This window comes from Porites lutea, chromosome 5, assembly GCF_958299795.1.
Source record: "Porites lutea chromosome 5, jaPorLute2.1, whole genome shotgun sequence".
NCBI classification, from domain to species: domain Eukaryota; kingdom Metazoa; phylum Cnidaria; class Anthozoa; order Scleractinia; family Poritidae; genus Porites; species Porites lutea.
The window spans coordinates 19,650,499-19,672,746 of record NC_133205.1 but is presented as its reverse complement, the minus strand read 5'-3'; the positions used below and the strand labels follow the sequence as shown (position 1 = coordinate 19,672,746).

Sequence of the window (22,248 nt, the reverse complement as noted above, 5' to 3'; positions counted from 1 at the left end):
GATTTGTGATGTCTCTGAGATCGGGACGAGCTAGATGACAGATATTTCGGCCAGACAGATCAATGCGAGATGATAGAGATCTCGGTAAGATCTCGTCGAACCTAAGGGCCTGTTTACATGGAGGTGGGGGACCCCACGTAGGTGAGGTAATTACCCGCTTAGGTGGGGTAACCCGCCTGTCCATATAATCTCTCATTTTAATGTGATCACGTTTAAATGTTAGGCGGGGTGACCATATAGCCGTATTTGTTTAGTGAATGCGTGATATAGGTACGCGTACGGCGGACAGGAGTTGTTCATTAGATAAAAATCATTTTAGCCACTGATCAGTTGATTTGAGACCTTTTTATTTACACATAATGGCTAACTCCTTTTTAAGCTGATGTAGAAAAGATACATCAAAGGGGGAGTACTGGACAAAGATCGCGCAAAAACGACATACCGGTCGGTAGTAAAATTGTACCAGTTATTGGTCTAACTTTAGGCAAAAAGAAGAGAAAGACTTCTGCTGTACAAATGTACACTAGTCAAATCAATGCAGATGGATGGACATTTTAAGACTGAGACCAACAATACGTCATGTAACGGTAATACTGCGCTGTGACAACTACCGAAAAGGAAAATCTGGTAAGTTCATTAAATCGAAATTCAAAATTCTGACTTGTGTTCTTTTACAGGGGCGGTTAAACACGATGAGGGGAATATCAGCAGGGGAATACGACAAGGGGAATATGAGCATTATGATGACGGGAATATGAGTAGGGGAAATATATATTGCTATCAATGATATATCTATTATCTCAGCCTCGCATTCCCCTGTTACAATCAAAACCATAACGAACTTTTCAGACATTTGATATTTGCTTTTAAAATCTGTTCTGATCAGATTTTTGTAGTTTAATTGTTTTATGGGAGGTTTCAACAGGAGATGCAGTTATAACCAGGTTGTTTTTTCAAAGTTTATGCCACTCATTTTCTTATGTGGCCGCCCTTATGATATAACAACAAGCTGGCAAAAAGCATTCCATTGTTTTTAAATCCTTACCCATTCATTCAAAAATCACCCTTTAAGTACTTCATCATGCTCTAACTTAAATCTGTGGTTTTCTCAATAATTATTCTTATCCACAAATTTGCATAATATTATTTTTAATTGGCAATTGCTGGTCTCCCTTGTCTAGACTAAAATCTTTAACAATTCATCAGTGTCTTGGAAATGATACCCGATTTTAGACCTAAACTCTCTGATTTATATATCCTATCCCAGAGTAAACTGCTTGAAAACCATACCCTTCACAATGGCACATGTAGCATATATGGCAGTACCCTCCCACCTCTCCTGGGGGAAATATGTACTTTTGCATGTAAGATACCTATTGTTAGAATACGGCTGTAGTTCATAAATATTATTAGTGTTACAAAATCATTCGTACCAACACCTTTAATCATCAGTGTTATTTGCTTTTAAAATATGTTTTGATCAGATTTATGCAGAGGGAATTTTTTGAGAGGTTTTAGCAGGAGATGCAGTTATGACCAGGCTATTTTTTCAAATTTTTTTTTTACGCATTTTCTTATGTGGCTGCCCTTATGATATAACAGCAAGCTGGCTTAAAGCATTCAATTGTTTTTAAATCATTACCCATGCGAGCGGCGAAGCTGCGAGCCGCGATAAACGAGGCTGACAAGGGTGTAAGCGCGAGAAGAAAAACTAAGAGACTGCTGATTCTTTTGTTCTGTCTGGGGGCAACGAAGCTGTCAAGGTAATTTAATTAACCTTTAAACCCGATTAACTTGAAACGATTCATAAATAGAACACAAACAACTGAAAAATTTTACTTTTTTAAAAATCCGCTTAAATTACCTTGAATTCCTTGCCCTTGAGGAAATTTACAGCAGTTTCCTTCCGTAAGATATCCTTAAACGTTTTAGTTTACAAGCGATTACCGCCAGGTTCGTGATTGTTCGTTGTTAGTTGTGACGCGTGACTATTTTTATCGCTTGTCTCCACCACAGACCAGTCAATGATCTGTCAACAGTTGTAAAATTGACCAATCGGTTACTCCGTTTCTGGGCTGACAGAGGGTTTGTTAACTACAAAAGAGTCCGCAGTCCGTCTTTTCCTTTTTGGTCACAATCCCTTATTGTAACATAACGTCGTGGTTTGCAATCGCGCTAGCTGAGATAAGAACTAGACGGATTTTAAGAGAAAAGGCAAGCAGTCTAGCCAAAATGGGAGGCAATCGGAAGTAATGGATTTTTTAAGAATTATTTTCCTTGTATATAGGTCCTAGTCCTGAAGCTCCCAAGATTTCTTACAATTCAGTTATAAGGGACAAAAACAATGCAAGCACATCGCCCTGTTCTTCAATTTGGTGTTACTCTGTATTAAGTGGGTCTAGTTATCGAGGATCAATATCACTTTAAAGTTCAGTTACAGGTGCAAAACCGAACGTTAACAGCTCACCTGCATTGTTACCGCAGTATCGCAGCCAGCACACAGGAGGCTTTACTAATCGGTAAACAAAGAAAGCTCCACAGTTTTGAATCTGAATATCGTTTTCCCAGTTGCAACATTTTGAGCTCCAGTGATAACAAACTCGACGAGTGACAATACCTTCCTTTACTGATGGGTGTGAACCGTTTAACCAACCTGGAGCATGAGTACCACAACGTTTTTCTGGTACACAGAATGTTGGCATTCTGTCTCCAGCTGCGCCAGTGAAGCGATACCAGGCAGGCAAAGGACTCAGGTGCCTCTGGTCACATCGCAAGTTCTTTTGATCCTTATTTGCAGCAGTACGGTTAGAACCGTCGAGAATGGCATAGTTTCTGCATGAATCTATTGCTAAAGAGGAACAGTAAAGATCCCAATTTAGATCACTTGAAGTAACAAGTATATATTGGCTTTAGGGGAGTGAGAAACCAGCAGCCCCCAAAGAAAAAAAACCTCTTTTGTAAAATACAGTATTCTTTTGGAAGGGGCGGAGGGTGGGGTAGTGATGGAGGCGTATTTGATCTCCATAACCATGGCCAATACAGTCCAATAACAAAGGGCTTACTTAAACGGAGTTACTAAAATGACCCCTCTGGTCTCCCCGCGAGCAATGCCAGAGAAAGACCTCTCATTAACACTTGTTCTTTTAAAGCAGTACAGGGATATTTTCCCGATAAACTTTAAATTTATACTAGCGACAATCGACTACGTTTTATGTCTTTAATTGGCAACGTGCAATATTGTGTCTGTGAAACCAATTCCATGTTTTCACACCTGCAGGTGATGTCGTTGTTGCTGGTGCAGGTGTCATTGTAAAGAATATATATACAAACAATTTGTCATATTCAAATATTACGACCAGCTTTTGCTAACAATTCGCAGTTTTCAAAAAGTTTTTCGTAGGCTTCTTTCTTTGCCAGGCTTTTCAACTTTAGTTGAGTGTCATACCTATTTACCGAGGTATTTTCAGTTCATGGTTGGTCAAGTCTCGAGAATGTCATGTCCAAGAGCATATAAAAGTTCTATTTCCGAGGGTAAAACTTGGGCTTTACAATTCTGCCATGGCATGTCTATGGACGAAAGACAATGGTTGCTAGGAAACAGGCGTGTTCGTCGTTCACACTGGATGTGCCACGCAGGGGGTCTAGGTATGTTTCGGGCAATTTACACTGCAACCGGTCATAAATGTGAGGAGAACCTTGTAAAAAATTTGAAGGCCGCCTTAAGAACTCTGAGCCGCTATGTCTATTTCACAGAGCATGATGCGTAAAATTAATGGGAAAGTTGTGTATTTGTTCAAAATTACTGATCAGATAGGCAGTAAGTTGAACGTTTTGGCTAAAGATTTGAAAATTGTTGACAATACCTTTTCTGTTTGGCAGACGCAACTTAAAAGATTTGCTAATACGGTTAGGTGTCACGAGGGTTTAACTATGGAGTTTCTTTCCAAGTATACTGTTGGTCTGAGCCGTGCTTTTGTTGCTTTCCTTAGACTTTTTGAAATTCAGGGTACTTTAAGTCTGGTTTCCCACTTAAATGGCAAAACGTTGATAGGTTACTTAGATTTACCTAAGTTCGTTGCTTCGCATTTATCGGCAAAACTCGTTGTTGATCCTTCCTTGAAATTGACCGTATCAGCTCTGGAGTAAGGTTTGTCTGTTCTAGCCAGTCCTATGGTTAATGTTGAGCATGACGGTCGTAACCTGACTGTTGATATTTTATTGCTGGCACCTGTGATCAGAGATCAAAATGACTTATGTGTTGTAGAGCGTTTGACGTCGCTGAAGTTTAATATTTCGGGAAAGTGTTTCACAGGTCCTGTTCAACATACAAATCTTGCTTTAATTTCTTGCCCTAAATCTAAACAGGTAGTCTCTTTTGAAGCGTTAGATAGGTGTTTTAGTAGTGAAGTAGGTTTCCTTTGTCCTAAGAATGTATTAAAGTCGGTTTCTAGCTTGCAATGGTTGGGTTTGGTTGGAATCCAGATCTGAAACTTTCATTCCCGAGGAATCATCAACCCGCTGCAGACTGTGACCACATACATCCGCTGATCCATCTTGGTGGCAGATATTTTCTGTCCACAACTTCTGGAACGTTAACTTTAAATACCGGTGGCTTGTTGTCTGTTTCTACCTCGGCAATGTATAACTTTCCATGCAACGTTAGCTTTGTTGGAATAAAGGCTAGCTAGCCAATTGTCCCGAGCGTCTTTTGGTGTCACTACCTGTGTTTTCAACCTCCACGATTACTTAATATGTTTAATGGGACCCGAGTTCAGAAGACTTAACTCCATTACAGTTGTTAACCGCACGTTGATTAATGACCTCGATGAAAAATTTCAACTCTACGATATTCAGCTTACTGCTGTAAGGCGAAAGACAGATAGTCTTATTGACCAGATTGAGGAAACGTTTGACTCCTCCTACGTCGAGTATGTTGCTTTCACCGCTCTTGGCCTGTCTATAACCAAAATCATCGTGTTTTGTGTTCTTTGTCGCTGTATATTCAGATATTCAGTTTCTCGGTCCCACAACAGCCCTCTCCAGCCTCCTCCTCAGCCATTACCTGAACCTGAACCTTCAAGCCGTCAACATAAAACCTATCATCGTTGTGCGAAGCCTGTAAAGAAAAGGACTCCGTCTGAAGTCAAAGAAAGGGTTGCAGTAGCAGAACGCTAAGAACTATTTTTTGAACTCTGTCTCAATAAAAGGAACTGAACTTTGCTGGATATTGGAGCACTTTGACGATGTATTACATAATTGTATCACCGTTAACTAATTTTTGTAGGTTCTTAGATGAGATTAATTTGGTTCTGTTCGGTTAGCTACAGTTAGTGGGCGTTTTGCATCATTCAAATTTCAGCATGATAGTTGTTTTCCAAGACAATTACCCCCTCTCTTTCAGATAGATTGTCTTTTCTCGTGGCAGTCTATTGACTTGTTTTTAGGTTTCTTTTCTGGTACTGGTCGTAGTTTGGTGTGGGCGGCGGTTGACAATATTGTTGAGTTTATTCAAATTTGTTCTTATTTTATGGTGAGTGAGCGTTTTTTCTTTCTCAAATTTTTCCCTGTACTTTTCCGACAGATTCTTCTTTGTCATTAGGGAGAACCAGCTCCTAGAGGTGTTGTTTACTTTGAAGTTGTCAGGCTATCTGTGTGTCGCGCGAGACCTTATGTTTTGTGCGTCAAACGAATATGAAGAAATTTTTGTTTTTGAAGATTTAATCTTGGCACCAAATGGTGCTTGCCCTCGTTGTTTAGTTGATGATCGTTTAAGGAATTTGGAGCAAGACTGAGTTCTGGGTCGAACTTCCTTTTTCGATTTTTTATACTTGTTTTTGTTAACTTTCTAGGTTAAATGGATGCTTGGCGTGTAATTCATCGACTAGCCAAATGGTTTTGTATAAAGTGCTATAAGACGAAGGCATCCGTAATCTTTGATTGGGCCGTGCTGCCATGCGACCACCTTATTTGCATTGATTGTTTCAAAAAACACGCAGACGAACTTAAAGTGATGTTTAAATGTGGTTGTGGCGCTGAATTCTCTCAAAGTGCTTATGACTATTTAGTGACTCATTGCGCTTCGGCTCAAGATGCAGCCAAAGATCTCACTTAAAATGGTATTAGCTAATGGTGATTTGTGGATTATTTCCTGAATCTGAAGGTCGCCCGTTTGTTAATTAGGGGTCAACTTTATTTTTCATAACATAAGTTTATAAACGTTTGGCGATTTTTGAGGCACTACTCAATTTTGAGCTTCATTTTTCATGTTTATTTTGGTGTTTTCTATTTGTCGTTCTCCTGAGCATCGAGGACGATGCCTTTTCTGAGAAGGGACGCGTATTATGAAGTAGTCTTGTGGTTATTTTTGACATTATTATCATAAGGATTTTTGATGACAGTTCTGTTTGTTCTTTGTTCTTCTCGTGATTTGAGTTTCGTTATGTTTGGGTTTGAGGATCAAGTATAAGCAATATATGCGTTAACAGGTTTTTGAGTGTTATTACCTTTTTAATGGGTTTGTCGACAAAAGTGTCATCAAGCTTGGGGTTTGATTGAGTTTGATTGTCAGTTTTTAACTGGGTACGTTTTGGGACCATTGCTGACCTTGATTATTACCCACATCAGAGTTCCTGTTTTGCTTTAAGTTTTAGCCTCGTGGATTAAGCTGTCGAGCTTTCATTGGTTTTCTTGTAGGATTGTTTATTCCACTTTTGTTAACAACGGGAAATTCGTTAGAAGTCATTCGGAATAGCTTTCGTAACTCTCATGATCAGCAAGCCTAAACGTACCTGTGTTATGCTTATGTAAGTTGTATAGTTGGATGGTTAGGAGAGTGTGATCATTGCTAGCCCAAGCTCGAAATATGAGCATCGACGAGCATCGGCATTGTTGCGTAACATTCAAAATATAAGGATTTGTATGGGAAAAAAACCTATCGTTTCCGTAACCTACGAAAATGAAAGGATTTCAATAAAAAACAGCTTACCTTACTTAAAATGTGTATTATTTCTCTCGCGTGTGGTCCACGGGCCGATTTATGGCCGTTTTATGGGTTTTTATGTAAACGGTTTTCTCTCTATATAGAGATTTACCAAGGTTGGGCACTCCAGCAAAGCGGCTCGACTGATCCACCGAAGAAAACGGCCGGAAATTCGCTCCAACTGCTCCAATCGCCTCCAAATTCCTCCTAGGTAACAGAAGATAGTTCTTCTTTCCATTCGTTATCTTGCTTCAAGACTCCCTTGTACCGAGAGCGAATCAAAGGTCGCAAATCGCTGCAACCTTTCCCGTCTAAAGCCATCGACTGAGGCTCGGCTTGAGCTCCGCGTTACCGTTGACAGATAGCGACACGGCGTGTCAACGTGAGCAAGAGACTGTCTCCCACCCCGAGTGTGAGTAATTTGAGTCTCAGGCCGTGTCGCTATCTGTCAACCGTAACGCGGAGCTCAGGCCGAGCCTCAGTCGATGGCTTCAGACGGGAAAGGTTGCAGCGATTTGCGACCTCTGATTCGCTCTCGGTGCAAAGGAGTCTTGAAGCAAGATAACGAATGGAAAGAAGAACTATCTTCTGTTACCTAGGCGGAATTTGGAGGCGATTGGAGCAGTTGGAGCGAATTTCCGGCCGTTTTCCTTCGGTGGATCAGTCAAGCCGCTTCGCTGGAGTGCCCAACCTTGGTAAACTCTTATATAGAGAGAAAACCGTTTACATAAAAACCCATAAAACGGCCATAAATCGGCCCGTGGACCACACGCGAGAGAAATAATACACATTTTAAGTAAGGTAAGCTGTTTTTTATTGAAATCCTTTCATTTTCGTAGGTTACGGAAACGATAGGTTTCTTTCCCATACAAATCCTTATACAGTCGACTCCCGATAACTCGAACTCTCGCTAACTCGAACCAAAATCGATTTCCCCTGGATTTCCGTTATACATTTACAATAATTTTACCCTTGGTAATTCGAACTCTCGATAACTCGAACTCCCGCTAACTCGAACCAATTTTCGTTTCCCCTCAGGTCATTTTCTATATAATTTTACCCTCGATAACTCGAAGGCCGAAGTGCTAAATAGTCAGTTCTCCAGTGTTTTCAACAACGAAGAATCAGAGAATATCCCAGACCCTGGCGAAAGCCCTATTCCGACTATTGGAACAATAAACATCACAACCTGTGGAGTTGAAAAGCAACTTAGCGAGTTGAGGGTAGACAAAGCGTATGGCCCGGATGGAATTCCACCCTGGTTTTTAAAGGAGAATGCCCATGAAATATCAAAGGTTCTTACTGATATATATCAAGATTGTATTGATACCGGAACTGTGCCTATCCAATGGAAACATGCCAACGTATGCGCTATTCACAAGAAAGGAAAGAAATCGGATCCTTCAAATTATAGGCCCGTGTCACTTACCTGCATTGCATCAAAGGTACTTGAGCATATTGTACACAGCCATGTTATGAAGCATCTTTCACGATATGGAGTGCTCACTGATTGTCAACATGGCTTTAGAGCGAAACGATCAACAGAAACACAGCTCATATGTACCATTCATGACATAGCAAGTGCTAGCCAGTCTAACAAAACAATTCACGCCGCAATCCCTGATTTTTCAAAAGCATTCGACAAAGTTCCCCATCGCTGACTCTTGAAGAAACTTGATTATTACGGAATTCGTGGCTCACTACATAACTGGTTTGAATCGTTTCTAACACAGCGTACCCAATCAGTGGTAATTGAGGGGGCATCATCTGCCCCTGTAGTTATGACATCTGGCGTTCCCCAAGGAACAGTCTTAGGACCGCTACTGTTCTTAATGTATATAAATGATTTACCTGATAGTCTTAACTCTACTGTTAGACTTTTTGCTGATGATGCATTGTTATACGGGACAATTTGTTGTGATGAAGACACAGCCGATCTCCAAGAGGACTTGTATAGATTAGAAGATTGGCAACAAAAGTGGAAGATGGAATTTAATCCTTCAAAGTGCAAGATCATGTGTTTTACAACCAGGAGAGATACACCAAAGTGGGAATACGTATTCTGTGGACAAATCCTAGAAGAAGTGGAATCTCACCCTTATCTGGGGGTAGTGCTCGATAACAAAATGAGGTGGTCACCACACATTGAAACAATCACATCTAGGGCAAATAAGGTCTTGGGACTTATCAAGCGAAACCTGTGGAATTGTCCAAAGTCAGTGAAAGAAACCGTGTATATGACACTTGTGAGGCCAAAACTCCAGTATGCCTGTAGCGCATGGGACCCACATTACCAGAAAGATAAAGCCGCTCTAGAAAGGGTACAGCGGAAAGCAGCCCGCTTTGTCACTGGAAATTACGATCGAACAACGAGCGTGACGGAAATGCTGCAAGACCTACAGTGGGACACACTTGAAACAATGAGAAGACACGCAAGGCTCTCCACTATATACAAGATGTGCCACGGCCTCCTAGATGGGGACTGGGGGGATTATTTGATAACAAGCAAAGAAAGGAGAACCCGGGGAAGCCATGATTTTAAATTTATTGTACCGAAAGGACATAAAGATATTTTTAGATTTTCTTTTTTTCCCAGGACAATAACTGAATGGAACAAACTTCCAGAAGAAACTGTTTCCAGCCAATCCCTCTGTATTTTTAAAAGCAAACTAATTTAGTTTTCTTTTTATCAGTAGTTTTTTTTAATAGTTTTTAATAGTTTTTTAATAGTTTTTAATAGTTTTGTATATTCTAGTATAGTTTTATTTATTATTATCGTAGAGTTGGCGTGATGTCCCAAACGATTTTGCCGACATAACGATATTTAGATTTAGATTTAGAACCATGTTTTGAGCCCTTAAAAAGTCGGGACAAAAGCCGTCTACTGGCGTCCAAAACATTGAATTTTGGATTTCCTATTAACGTGTTGTAGGAGTATAGTTTACTAATTGAGGCTGATGTTGATTGTCACAGGCTAACGTGAAGCAGCTTTACTTCTCAAAACAGTAAAACGCATGCTCTATTTAGGCTATGTTTTGTTACGTTAAGTTCTGATTTATAATCTACAAGTATCTTTCAATTTTCACTTGACATTTCTACAATTAAATGTGATTGAAATGTTCACTGTGCAGTAAAAACTGTTTTTTACCTTACTCTCGGCTATTTTCTTCGAGCTCCCGATAACTCGAACTCCCGAGAACTCGACCTTTTTTCGATTTCCCTTGAAGGTTCGAGTTATTGGGAGTTGACTGTATTTTGAATGTTACGCAACAATGCCAATGCTCGCCGATGCTCATATTTCGAGCTAGGGCTACCTGTGGTGTGATTAGCTGTTGTAAGAAGCTGCGCTGAAGACGTTTGTGTCGCCGACAGTAATTAATGGAAGAAAGTATCAAAGCTTTGTCAGAGTCCTGGAGTACTCTCGCTAGAAAAGCTGTCCCCGTCGAAGAAACCCCTAACATATTACCCGAAAACAAATCTGACCTAGGGTGATTGAGTTTTTGAACACGATAGGTGGATCACGAAAATTGCCACAAAAAAAAAATTAAAGAAGAAAAGTTGCCAGATGTTTGGTAGTTAAGTGGCTGTCCACGTAAGAGCGGTCCGGCGAGTTTGGGATCGCCGGTAAACCTTCCCTTTATTTTTTGTGGGTGAAAAGGACTTAATGAGGAATGATTAAAATCGAGCTAATTTTTTTCAAAATCCTTTTCTGTGCTTCGCTACAGCACAAAACTTCTTTCCTGTCTGAGAGCGCTTTTTCAACCTTGTTCGATGGCCGAAATTCGGTGATTTTAAAAGCCGCTCTTCTTCGTAACAGATAAATATCGCGAAATTCTACATAGTACAATGGATTTAGCTGCATTTGACTTGTCGTATGACGGAATATGCAATAAGTTTCCGCAAAATTAAATTAAATTAATAAAATCAAACACAAGCCCCCTCGCGATTTTTTTCTCCCCTGACAAATTCTTCGAAAGTAAAAGCTAAAATCTCCAAAGCGGTACAAAAATCACAGGTAAAATGCACTTCACAGCAAAGATCTTACCTTATTCTGTCAGAAAATAAAGTCAAAGGTGCGGGTATCGGTCTGGGTTGGACGTGATCAAACGTTTTTAAGAGCCTCTTTTCGGCATTATTTGCATAGATTTGCCCGTTTAACGGTTCACACACAACGACTTAAATTTAGTAGATATTTTCTCAGCAGCTGAGAATGTTGTTATGTATCCTCAAAATAACGAACATTTGTTTTCTTTTCACTAGCCTGTTTAAGTTTGTATAGATGAAAGCCGAAATAAATGCCATAAACTGACATTCTTGATCAACCCGTCAGATATGCAAATCGTGCTTGTTTACGGCCAGGTTGTCCATTTCAGCTATGTTAAAATCTAAAACTACGTACGGTTATTAACTTCTTCTCAAATGTAATCAATCTTCAGCTTGGAAACTCAGCAACTGGATACGCTTTTCAAGATAGAAATTTACCTCATATTCAATTTGAGTTTCTTTTTCCGTTTCGAGCATTTCACCATGATTTGAATTTGAATTCCCACATCCGTGTTTATCCCTCATTTATCATGAACATGTCGGATTCTATCACCTCGGGTGACTTTTCTCTTGTAGCTCTTGAGAAATTATTATGAATCACTTTAAGTTTGGTGAAGGGTATGTCTGTTGTAATATTTTTCCGAGTGCGGGTAATATTGAACGTTTGTCCCACACGCCATATGCTAATTTGCATTTTTGTCACGCAATATACCTCCTGTATCGAACCTTCCTTTGCACAAACAAATAAAGGTTGAACCATTACCTTATTAATAGGGGGTGGGGGGAGGACAAGGACACCGAGATTAAAAAAGAATTTTACAGGGCTGGAAGGATAATATATATTATCAGAAACTCATAAGGGGTTGAACAATCCCTTATGAGTTTCTGATATTATACATACAACGAAGTGCCAGAGTGGTGTCCTCATCGATAGTGCTCAATAGTTAACCTAGAGCAGAATAGAAGTAGACAGATGAAACTGGATTAATTCTTGAACATTTGTAGCTACCCAGAGTTTCATGCCTCTTGCGAGGCAATCATCAAGCAACTGCCAAAATTAACGGTTACAATCAAGAATATAGATCGTTTTCACTGTCACGTAACAAAAAAATAAATTGGAAACCGTCCAGTGGAAGAAGCCAAGAAAACGAAATGTTATAAAAGACTAATATATCAACAATTTGTCCCAGCCTCAGGTCTTTGTGGCCCACAGTTTCTGAGTTATTTGCCGAAACGTTTCACCCATCTTTGTAGAGCTTTGTATGGAGACGCCATATTGGTGTACCGTTTTGGTCCACCAATATGGCCGCCGGAAATCAACAAAAACATCTGGAGTTCACTTTTTCTATAAAAGTTCTTTCTTTTCACTCGAGAACTAGCATACGTGTGCAGAAACATATCTTCTTATACTTGAAACGGTTATACTGCTGAAAATAAAGAGGAGAGACTTTTTTTCAACGAGACAACATTCCTCTTTTGGTGTCACGCACTGTGAAAACACGGAAGTTCCAATTGCTGTATTTTCGAAATGAAACGTGCTACGGGAATGGAAACTTGTTCGAAGATTCACTTTTTGTTTATCTTCAACCCAGTGTAAATAAGAATTCGTAAAACCTCGCTATTTTGACTTTACAATTTGATGACGTCACTGTGAAAACCATCTATAGGAAAGGGGGAATTTCATATATCCCATGATGCTTTGCCGCTATTTTCACACTTTTCCTCTTGGTTGGATAGTGCACTTTCGTGGTGAGAAGCAAATTTTGGTCTGCTCGATTTTGTCTTTTTCGATTCTGCAAGGTTAGTTTCTACTTTGAATATTAATCATTGACATTTCGTTGGCATGATGAACTGTTTTTTCACTCATTTAATGACTTTTTTGTCACATTTAGAGCTGTGTTTTCTGAGCCTATTTTTCCGCGACGGTAAACACATGGCCGACTGACTTTCAATTATGCGGTAAGTACATCTTTTCTAGCGGGGTTTTGCAAGAAAAGAGTGTCCAGATAGGAAGAAAAGGGTTGCAAGTTACTGTTTCCGTGCTCCGACCTCCTTCGACCTCGCGATTTCCATGTGTTTGACCCTCTCAAAAAATCGCATTTTTCGGTCTGTTCTGCGCCATGACATGACTCGAAGGTGTCAATTTCTCTCATGAGCGAAGCCCGCCAAGCTCGCGCCAATTTCTCTATAGTTTGTTGTCAGAACCTTCATGTTCAGATGTTAAAGATATCACGCTGTAACTTGATTTTTTACTCCTTTTCCTTTTTTGTTTCAGTTGTATTTCTTGTAAAAATGGATTTGGATGGTTCGCAAAAGCGATCGTACGTGGTTACCGGCAACACTCCAAACAAGCCAGCCGGCAAAAAACTTCGAGACGGGAGCCGAGATGAGACAGAATCACCAGCACGACGGAGTCTGGGTTTCCAGCATTTAAGCCCAACCCAAAGGGTATTATTTATTCATTATTCTTTGACATTATTGTAGTCTTTGATATGTAAATGAAATCAACTTATGAATAGCTTTTGAGCCTGTGGTAACTTTTTATGTTTGTTTTAGGCTTCCCGACGTATCCTTCAAAAAGCTCGTTTAGTGAGATCCCCTAAAAGTCCCAAGCAGTTGCCATCAGTCCGCAAAATATCTTATCCCTGGCAGCTGGCAGAACAAGTAGCGTTAGTACAGTTCGTCGCACTGTTCGAGGATTTAAAACCTGAAGGAACCGAGTGGCCCTCGTTTGGCGGGCAGCACTAAAACACGGAATCCGGAATCCGGAATCCGGAAACGGAAACGGAATCACGGAAACGGAAACGGAAACAGAATACGGAATCAAATATCGATGATAGAAAATTAAAGAATTTCACAATACACAATTTAGTGCAATCCAAAGAGAATTTGTCTTAGTTTTCTTGGCAGTTCCCTTAAATATATTCTTGTTATTGTGTCTTGATAAGGTTTGCCGTAGTGTGGGTTACTGCACTGCAAGGCCGATGAAAGTAATTTTACGAGTAATTTTTATTCACGAGTTCATGGGTTGAATAATACAGTTAAATATTACTTTTGTAGCTAATTGTCAAGAATAGTCGAAGTTAGCCTCAGACCACACCACGTGATTGTCCCCAAACTGAATACTCCACACATGACCGACCGGTGACGTGACCACAGTTCCGGTGTTTTAGCAACTTTTTCGCCAAGCTGAATACTGATGGAATACTGGTGTACCGGTAATTGAGTTTACGTGGACGTCCGTATTTTTGTTGAAGAGGCTTATTAAACATGGCGCATTATTTTGATGTAATCGGTTGCGGAATCAAGCAAATGCATGCACAATTCTCTCTTCTCTTTCCCATGAGAATTTGCATTCATTGCCGACAGTGGTATCAAGCGTCTTTTCACCGGAATCGACTCCTCTAGTGACACAGCAGTCTCCTCTCCTGTACTCAGCTAATTTATTCATTTGTGCCTTTTTTTTTTATCTGTTTATTAATTTCATTGTCATTGCTAATATTATTTTTTTCAAATCGATCGCTTGGAACCTTCTTTCACAGATTCCGTAATCCGTTTCCGTTTCCGTGATTCCGTTTCCGGATTCCGGATTCCGGATTCCGTGTTTTAGTGCTGCCGTCATTTGGCAGTCGCCATGAATACTGGAACAAAGCAGCAACTTTCGTTCAAGAAACTGCAGGAACCAAGTATCTGAGATCTGGTAAGCCAAAAGCAGAAAAGTTACCTGATTTTTGTATAAAGATTAGTTTATTTGCCATTTTACGCATCATCTGTTGCTTTCTAAAATGTGCAATTATATAATATCTATGTAAAAAACTTTACATACACTTGACCAACTGAGTAAACAAAGGTACCTTATATTTAACTGCAATGAATTGGTTATGTATTTATTTATTCAGAAATAAGCTAAATACCACTAATGCCTATTGCTTTAATGATATTTCCCCTCACAAAGCCCGAAAGGTTGTTATTTCCCCGACAGAACCCCAAAGGTTCACAAGTTTTGAATATAACCCACTCCAGGAAGTACATCAGCATTGCTTTTTGAAGCCACTTTATTGGAAAAGTGTTACTTAATATCATGTTAGTAAGGGAAACCCATTCTGTATGATTGACATGTAGGCACTTAAAAGGGGTTTATAGAAAAATGTGTTTAAAGAATATTTATATGACACACACGTTTTATTTTACCATTTTAAGCAAACCAATAAATTTTGTAATTATTCATGTAGGTAGCAGTATTCGACAGCAAGTCCTAGGGGAGTTGAAAAAGAAGTTCAAGTGTATCTCTGAAGCAGAAGATGCTTTGGGCATCACCATAGAATCATACTTGGAAAAGTCACCAGGTTTGGCCAGTCCGCCTGGTGAGTTCCAGTATCTAAGATTGTCACCTTCATTATCAGGACATATGAAGTCCCTGACAACTAGCCAAGTCTCTGACTTAATAGTGGAGGGTTTGATGTACCTAGTAAAAGAGACAAGTGGAAATGCACCAGCTGCCACAGTTAGCAATGTTCTATTGGCCTTCTTGAAGAATGTGGATGATATGGATATTGTTATGTCAATCATGGATGACTTGTGTGTATGGTTTGCTGGCATAAAAGGAATTGTATCGTACCCGAAGAATTTTGTGCAGGTGTCTCTTGCTGCCATGAAGAGACTTGAAGCCAATGGAAAGAGTAATCTCGTTTATAAATTTTGTCAAGGGTTGGCATTTGACAGGCCTGACAAGTCTGGACCATTAATCCCTATCAACAGGATGCCATTTGGTTTAATTGAGTACTGCATTGAATTTTTTACATGCACAAATGTCATGCAGGTATAAATCATTTTATTAGTTTTCTTTTTTGTTGTCATGTACACCTTTGGGGTTTATACGAGCTTATCTGTACCAGCAGGGTATTTTTCTTCACTTACAATGTAGATGCTAATGCAAGAAATTTAGGGAGGTTCCTCTTAATAACGGTTAAGTGCAGTTTTACTTCTCATCTGCTGCACTGAAACGTTTATGACAATAAAAAGTGCAATGTGTTACTTGTGATGTTTTATTGTTATTAATCACCTGTCAGTTATTGCTTGATATATTATTTAATAAGGTTTTTTGTTATTAATTTCAATCAGATTAAAGAACCAGAAGACTTTAAATTGTGGCATGAAACAATGGTTACAGAGTTCCCTGAACGTATGCAGAGACTCTTAGCTGGACCTATGTGGAGTGGTGTCGATGCTCAGGATATTCGAAACCCACTTAAAGTAAGATGCCTTTGGAATGTTTTCATTATCTTTTTACAATTTTTTATCCATTCTTTAAATATTTTTATTTTTTGGCAGCAAAGGTAGCAACAAGCTTGATAGAAGTATCATAATTTTTTTCATCTCTGTTGATCTTTTAATTAACACTGCACCCTGTTTTGAGATTGATGATTCCCCAATTCATGCACACTTAGGCCCGTGTAAATGTTCCCTGTACAAGCAAGGCCACCCAGCACAGAAGAGACAAAAAATCGCTGTTTACCCCAACAACCAATGTACAGGTTTGTCATTGTTTTGTAACACATCATAAGTGTTTGAGTGACTTTCTAAGTGAATAATTCCAATGATTCATTGAAAGTCAAATTTCACAGCTTAAACTCCAGATGTTCATTTGGTGTATTTCATGTCACTGTTAACAATATTGTTCACTAATGTTTTTGTTTGCAGAAACAGCAAACATGTTTGTAGTACATGTTTTAGTTTGTTATTATTCTGTTTTCAATTTAGTACATTCATGTTTCCTGATTGTACCAGTAATCCGGAATGTATTTTTAGCATTGTAGTTAAAATTTGTGACACTGAATGTAAAAGTGATACTTGCTTGATTTATCCCCATCATATTATTTAGATTGCAGCACTGGACCAACTTAAAGAAGCCAATCCTAAGGGAAGATTCTGGTTGAAATTAGATGCTACTGACCTCAAGGAGGCAATGATGGAATCAGCATCTGGTATATGGAATGGTGATGTAGACCTGGGTAATGGGCAGCTGCAGCTGTTAAGAAGTGAATATGATTCCAGAGTGAACCTGGCCACCGTGTTCAGTACCATCGGAAACCGTAACAGGCTTGAGATAGAATTGCTGAAGTTGGCAGACAGTCTGGATGAAGACATCCCCTTTCTTGATGAGGGCTTTAAACTAGCTGTTGAGGATTACAGGAAAAAATTTGACAACAGGACTACCCCAGAAGAAAACCTGAAGAATGCCAACTGGAATGTTGTGGAGTTTCAGACCTTGCTTCAGCAGGCCCAACTTTTAAAAGGTTCCTATGAGGAACAGCTAAGCTACCTTGATCCTGCTGTGTTTGAACCTCGTCACATTCAAGCCATCAGAACAGTTCTCAAGAGGTTGGGCAAAGAAATGAAGTGTTATCTTCGCAACCTGTACAAGAAAAAGAGAACAGCAGCCACTCATATTTTGGTTCTTATGCTCTCAGATGAAAGGCGTTATCAAAAGCCCTATGCTTTGCCAGTCAGATATGTCCCTTACAGGAGTCTTCGAGATCAGTATGTGCGTGACTTAACGAAAGACATCAAAAGAGCAATGGTGGAAAGAGGTCTCAGGCTTGTTGGTCAGTATATATATAACACTTAAATTATATCGGTGTGGGTCTTAAAACTAAAAAATAATATAATCTATAGAACATGTAAGTTGCTCTTTTTTGGTGATTAGAAAGCTGGTACTGAAGTGGTCAGAAAGGAGCATTTTGGACTGGGTGTTTGCTTTCTTTTTACAAACCCATATGAGACAGCAATTGTATACACGGGATATTGCAGCGTGACGATAGTATTACCACACAACAGGACACCCAATTATTTATTATTACATCTTTCTGTCTAAATTTATTACCTCCAGCTGTATTGATTATTTTAACACCTTGTTTTTCATATTTCTAAGGTACTGTCACGGATGGAGAGTTCTGTTCATTACGATCTCGAGGGGGAGACCAGGGCGTTACACTTGTGGCAGCTGATTCACGATGCCAGAGAAAGTGCTCAGAAGTTAAGCAAAAATACGTTGCTTGAAATGCTGATCATGACTGGCCGTAAGTGTGGTTTCTTCAAATTCTGAACAATCTCTTCAGGGGAATAATATAAAAATTCATTTAAGAATGATAATTTTTTTTATCAAGCAATTACTCTGCATTGTCATGAGCAAACTAACTTTCAAATCTTTAGTGAGTAATATAATTTTGTGGTCATTCTTAGTGTTGCAGAGTCAATATTACTGTTATTGTCCATTAAGTGTAGTCTTCAATCTTTCTTCATAATGGCACCATCCACATCACCATGGATTATCAACTTAAAAACCATTTATTTATTTGTATATCTTTCCAGAAACACCTGATGGGAACCCTATTGTATCTAGACCAAACAGGGCCATACCTAATCATGTTCTGCTAGAAATGAACGAATTAATTGCTGGTGGGATGAGATTAGAAGATGCAGTAACCTACATCAGAGGAAAGCTTGTCCCACCTGGTTACGTTCCACACCCCTTCAGAAAAAACACAGATGAATCTCTCCTGGACAAGCTGAGGTCCATTGTTGCCACTTACACCTTCAGAAGCCACATTAAAGAACTACAGCAAGAAGGAGTAGATTTTTCTCAACATCTGTATGTTCCGGAGGTGGACCCTGTGACTGAACAAGTCAGACATGATCGTGCAGATCACAATCACTTGTTAAAGAGAATTGCACAGCATGTAAGAGATGGTGTTTATACTCCATTTGACTACGAAGCATTTTCTGATGTCCTGTCTGATCCGTTAAGTGGCTTAACCCATGCTGCCCTTGTTGGAAAAAGGCGCCAAAGTGTAAAAGATGCAGAAAGGCTGTTATCATATCATGTTGTGCAGTCGCTTGAGAGGCATGGCAAACCTGAAGAAGCGAAATTCATCCGTGTCATAGCACAGTGGCATGAATCCTCGGATGGCCGTGGCATCAGCCAACTTCAGAGATGCAGATATAATTATGGAATGTTAAACTTCATATTAGATGAGTGGATGCCATGGTATACTGAATGTTATGATTTTTCAACCATTGACATCAACAGGTATGAAAGTTAAAAATAGAACTTTTGGGAGTGGGATGCCTAAGAAAATGATATTGGTGCTTTAATTTAATCGTTAATAATATTCTCTGATCAAAGTGTACGTTTCACCAGCTTAAACAGGTTATCAAATATTGTGTCACCATAAAACAAAGGGAAAACATAATATTATTGAAATCATACCACAGTTGACAGAAAGGAAATGATGAAATCCTGTCCTTGGTCACACAAGATATCATGTTTGTTGTTGTTGTCATTTTAGGCCAGTTGCTGGTATACGAGGCTTTTCCAGGGAGACCATAGTTGAGGTGACAACCAATATTGAAAGTCAAGAACTTCGGCGCCTTGAAAATGCAGACATTGGATACGAGGAGCACCCAAGAGCTGCTGAAACAGATGACCTTGAGGCCTATTTCTGCATATGTCATCGTGACCTTGGTTCAATATTTACTTTAAAACAATTCAAACCGTACTGGCCTAAGAGTGTTCGGTAAGAGATGATTTATGCTCATGTTAGTTTTCTTAGTGTCAGAATTAACAAGCACCAAAAGTATCATACATGTGCTCTGGTTTGTGTATTTTGGGTCGACTCAACCAATGTCAAAATCTGCCTGGTGATACAGCTGATGCATTTAGGTGAACTAAATCCTATTAACCACTAAACAAATAATTTGTTACTGTGTATATGGCTTGCCTAATTGTAACAATTCCTATAAATAAGTATTTCCATACGAAATAAGTTGGCCATGTGCATGTTAAAGTTAATTCACGTCCTCACAGTTCTCTTTTATTATTTTTATTTTTTTTTAGGGAATTTAGTAAGCGAATGGACATGGACTTGCCCTTCTACTACTGGACCCTCAATGAGCGGTTTTCAGATGAGGCTTATCCCTCGTTTGATGAAAGGCCACAGGTTGAGGAAGACACAGATGACACAAGAAATCACCCACTACGCCTACATAGGCTTCGCATTAATCAAAGGGAAGACAGTTCCATATTTGTTGTAGGCAGAGCACATCTGCCTGCGCGTCACCGGCAGACAATAAGGCAGTCATTCCATAGGCCTGGTAATTACTTAGCACCACCACCACATATGCCTTGATGTCGGCATGATATATCGCATTGCCTTACATATGGAAAGTTATTTGTGACTAATAATAATAATATTCTTTCTTGGAAACATTATGGTTAATTTTCATCTTGTAGGGTTACTTTGTCGTTTTGTCATGCTGTTAAAACTAAAATTGAAATATGTGTGTCAATATAGCAGTTTCTAACTCAAGACACTAATATTATTTTTAAGTGCCAGACAAAAAGAAAAAGGCTGATGAAAATGGCAAATTTCATTGACTGTTACTATGACATCATTTGCCCAGATTTACTTGACTACGTGTAAATATGATCAGTACCCAATACCTCTCAGTGACACAAATAAAAAGAGAGTTTTCAAGTAAGTGATATTTTATTTTGAAAAAGTATTCTTGCAAGAAGAATTATTGAAATGGAATAATATCTAAGCTGACCACTGTTTAAATGTAGCTTCAGATGTTTTAACATGAACATGGAAATATTATAGACAATAAAAATTGTTTTTATGTTGACAAACTGTCAGCAACATGTAACTGGAACAATCAGCGAGTAAGAAGACCAACCAATTTTTCACAATATAATTTCCCTATCTTCCAGACACTCAACTCTACTATTTACATTAAATATTTGGCTTCGTCTATACTATCTGCAAATGCAGGCAAACTGGGAGAAGGCAGGTGCAAAGGCAGGTTACAAGTCACAAGTCACCTTATAACACAGGTGACTGAGCTGTGGTAAATGAACTACACCAAAAGCATCTCTAACATACTAGAGTTTTTAGGGAAACCTGCTTATCTTAAGAACTTTGCCATCACGTCTGTAGAGCATTGACCTGTACATGTGACCTGTGACCTGTGACACGTGACCTGTGTACCTGCAAACCAAAATTCTGCAAATTCTTTGCGCAGCTTGAGAAACTATGACTCAATTTATCTGTTTTCAACCATGCATTATAGTTCCTCATTATAATTATAACTGTCTTTGTCTTTTACCATTTCCCTTCCTTTGTTATGGCAACTACACCAAAGTACTTGTAACTTGAAATTGCATGCACATACTGATATTTGACATTAATCAAAACAATCTTGGTGATCATTCCATCTGATATAGCGTTTATCACCTTAATCACTTTTTTACCAGGAATGTAGCCGATAGGTTTCCAGGTGTCAATCATGACTTGCACAATGATTGCATTTTCGTCTCTCATGTTCATGGGTTCAAAAACGAGTTTAACTGGGATTTTGTCCTTCCTTATAAAAGCTACTTTACATTGTTTAAGTCCCCACTGAAAATGCTCATGAAAACTGCTTCCTTTCAGAGTAAACGTTTCAGTAAACAACTGAGTATTCTGGTCGGCTACACGTGTAACGGAGGGTGAGAATTCGACAAAATTCGAGTCCGTAGAATTGTTTGCCACGTTCGCACCGATTTCTTCCTCTGTGAGTGATTCATCTTCTACGTCCTCTTCCTCTTCTACTTCCTCTTCTTCTTCCCAGCCATCATCACTGACCTCTTCCGTAAGTGTCAACCTCCTTAGCTGTTCTTCACAGTTTGGCGAGGTTTCTTTCGTTTCAATTTTTTTAAGAATTACCAGATCCCGCCGAGGAAAATTTGAACAATTGCATGACACTGTATTCCAGTCCAGAAGTGGTACAAATGGCATGTCTTCACGGGTATATATTTTCGGCCGCACCAGCGAGCATAACGATGTAACCGACATTGAGGTATTTACGACAAAATTCCAGATAATGAGGATTTCTTGTTTATCCAAACCGTCCTCGACTTCCTCTGGGTGAATCTGTGGAAAATCAAAATTCAGAAAGTGATCAGATGTGTGATAAAACGACAAATAACGACAGCGAGGAGAGCGCGCTTGCAAGCAAGTTTTTTCCTTAGACTTAAGCGCATAATGGCTTAGTTTATACTGGCTACGAAAACCTACCTCAAAATTAACGCTGGAATTAACTTCTATTATGCAAGGCGAGTGAATATCCTTTAGTTTTAACAGCAATTCCTCACTTCGAGGGAAGACGACCATCCTTCGCTCGGC

The 22,248-nt window shown here is 39.3% G+C and overlaps 1 protein-coding gene, 1 long non-coding RNA gene and 1 pseudogene across 2 annotated transcripts; all 3 read left to right on the top strand.

Annotated features, from left to right (window-relative positions):
• Positions 1 to 12,714: 12,714 nt before the first annotated feature.
• On the top strand, positions 12,715 to 13,738 carry LOC140938850 (uncharacterized). The gene is made up of 4 exons (XR_012165571.1): positions 12,715 to 12,823; positions 12,916 to 12,982; positions 13,299 to 13,471; positions 13,580 to 13,738. It is a non-coding gene; the product is annotated as an uncharacterized lncRNA (long non-coding RNA).
• An 887-nt stretch (positions 13,739 to 14,625) lies between these two features.
• On the top strand, positions 14,626 to 16,661 carry LOC140938847 (uncharacterized). Its single transcript, XM_073388373.1, has 4 exons — positions 14,626 to 14,723; positions 15,256 to 15,842; positions 16,145 to 16,276; positions 16,471 to 16,661. The coding sequence occupies exons 2-4, from the start codon at positions 15,432 to 15,434 to the stop codon at positions 16,612 to 16,614; spliced, it is 687 nt and encodes a 228-aa protein (XP_073244474.1). The 5' UTR covers positions 14,626 to 14,723; positions 15,256 to 15,431; the 3' UTR covers positions 16,615 to 16,661.
• Positions 16,662 to 16,905: 244 nt separating this feature from the next.
• Positions 16,906 to 20,246, top strand: LOC140938839 (uncharacterized; annotated as a pseudogene).
• The last annotated feature ends 2,002 nt before the right edge of the window (positions 20,247 to 22,248 follow it).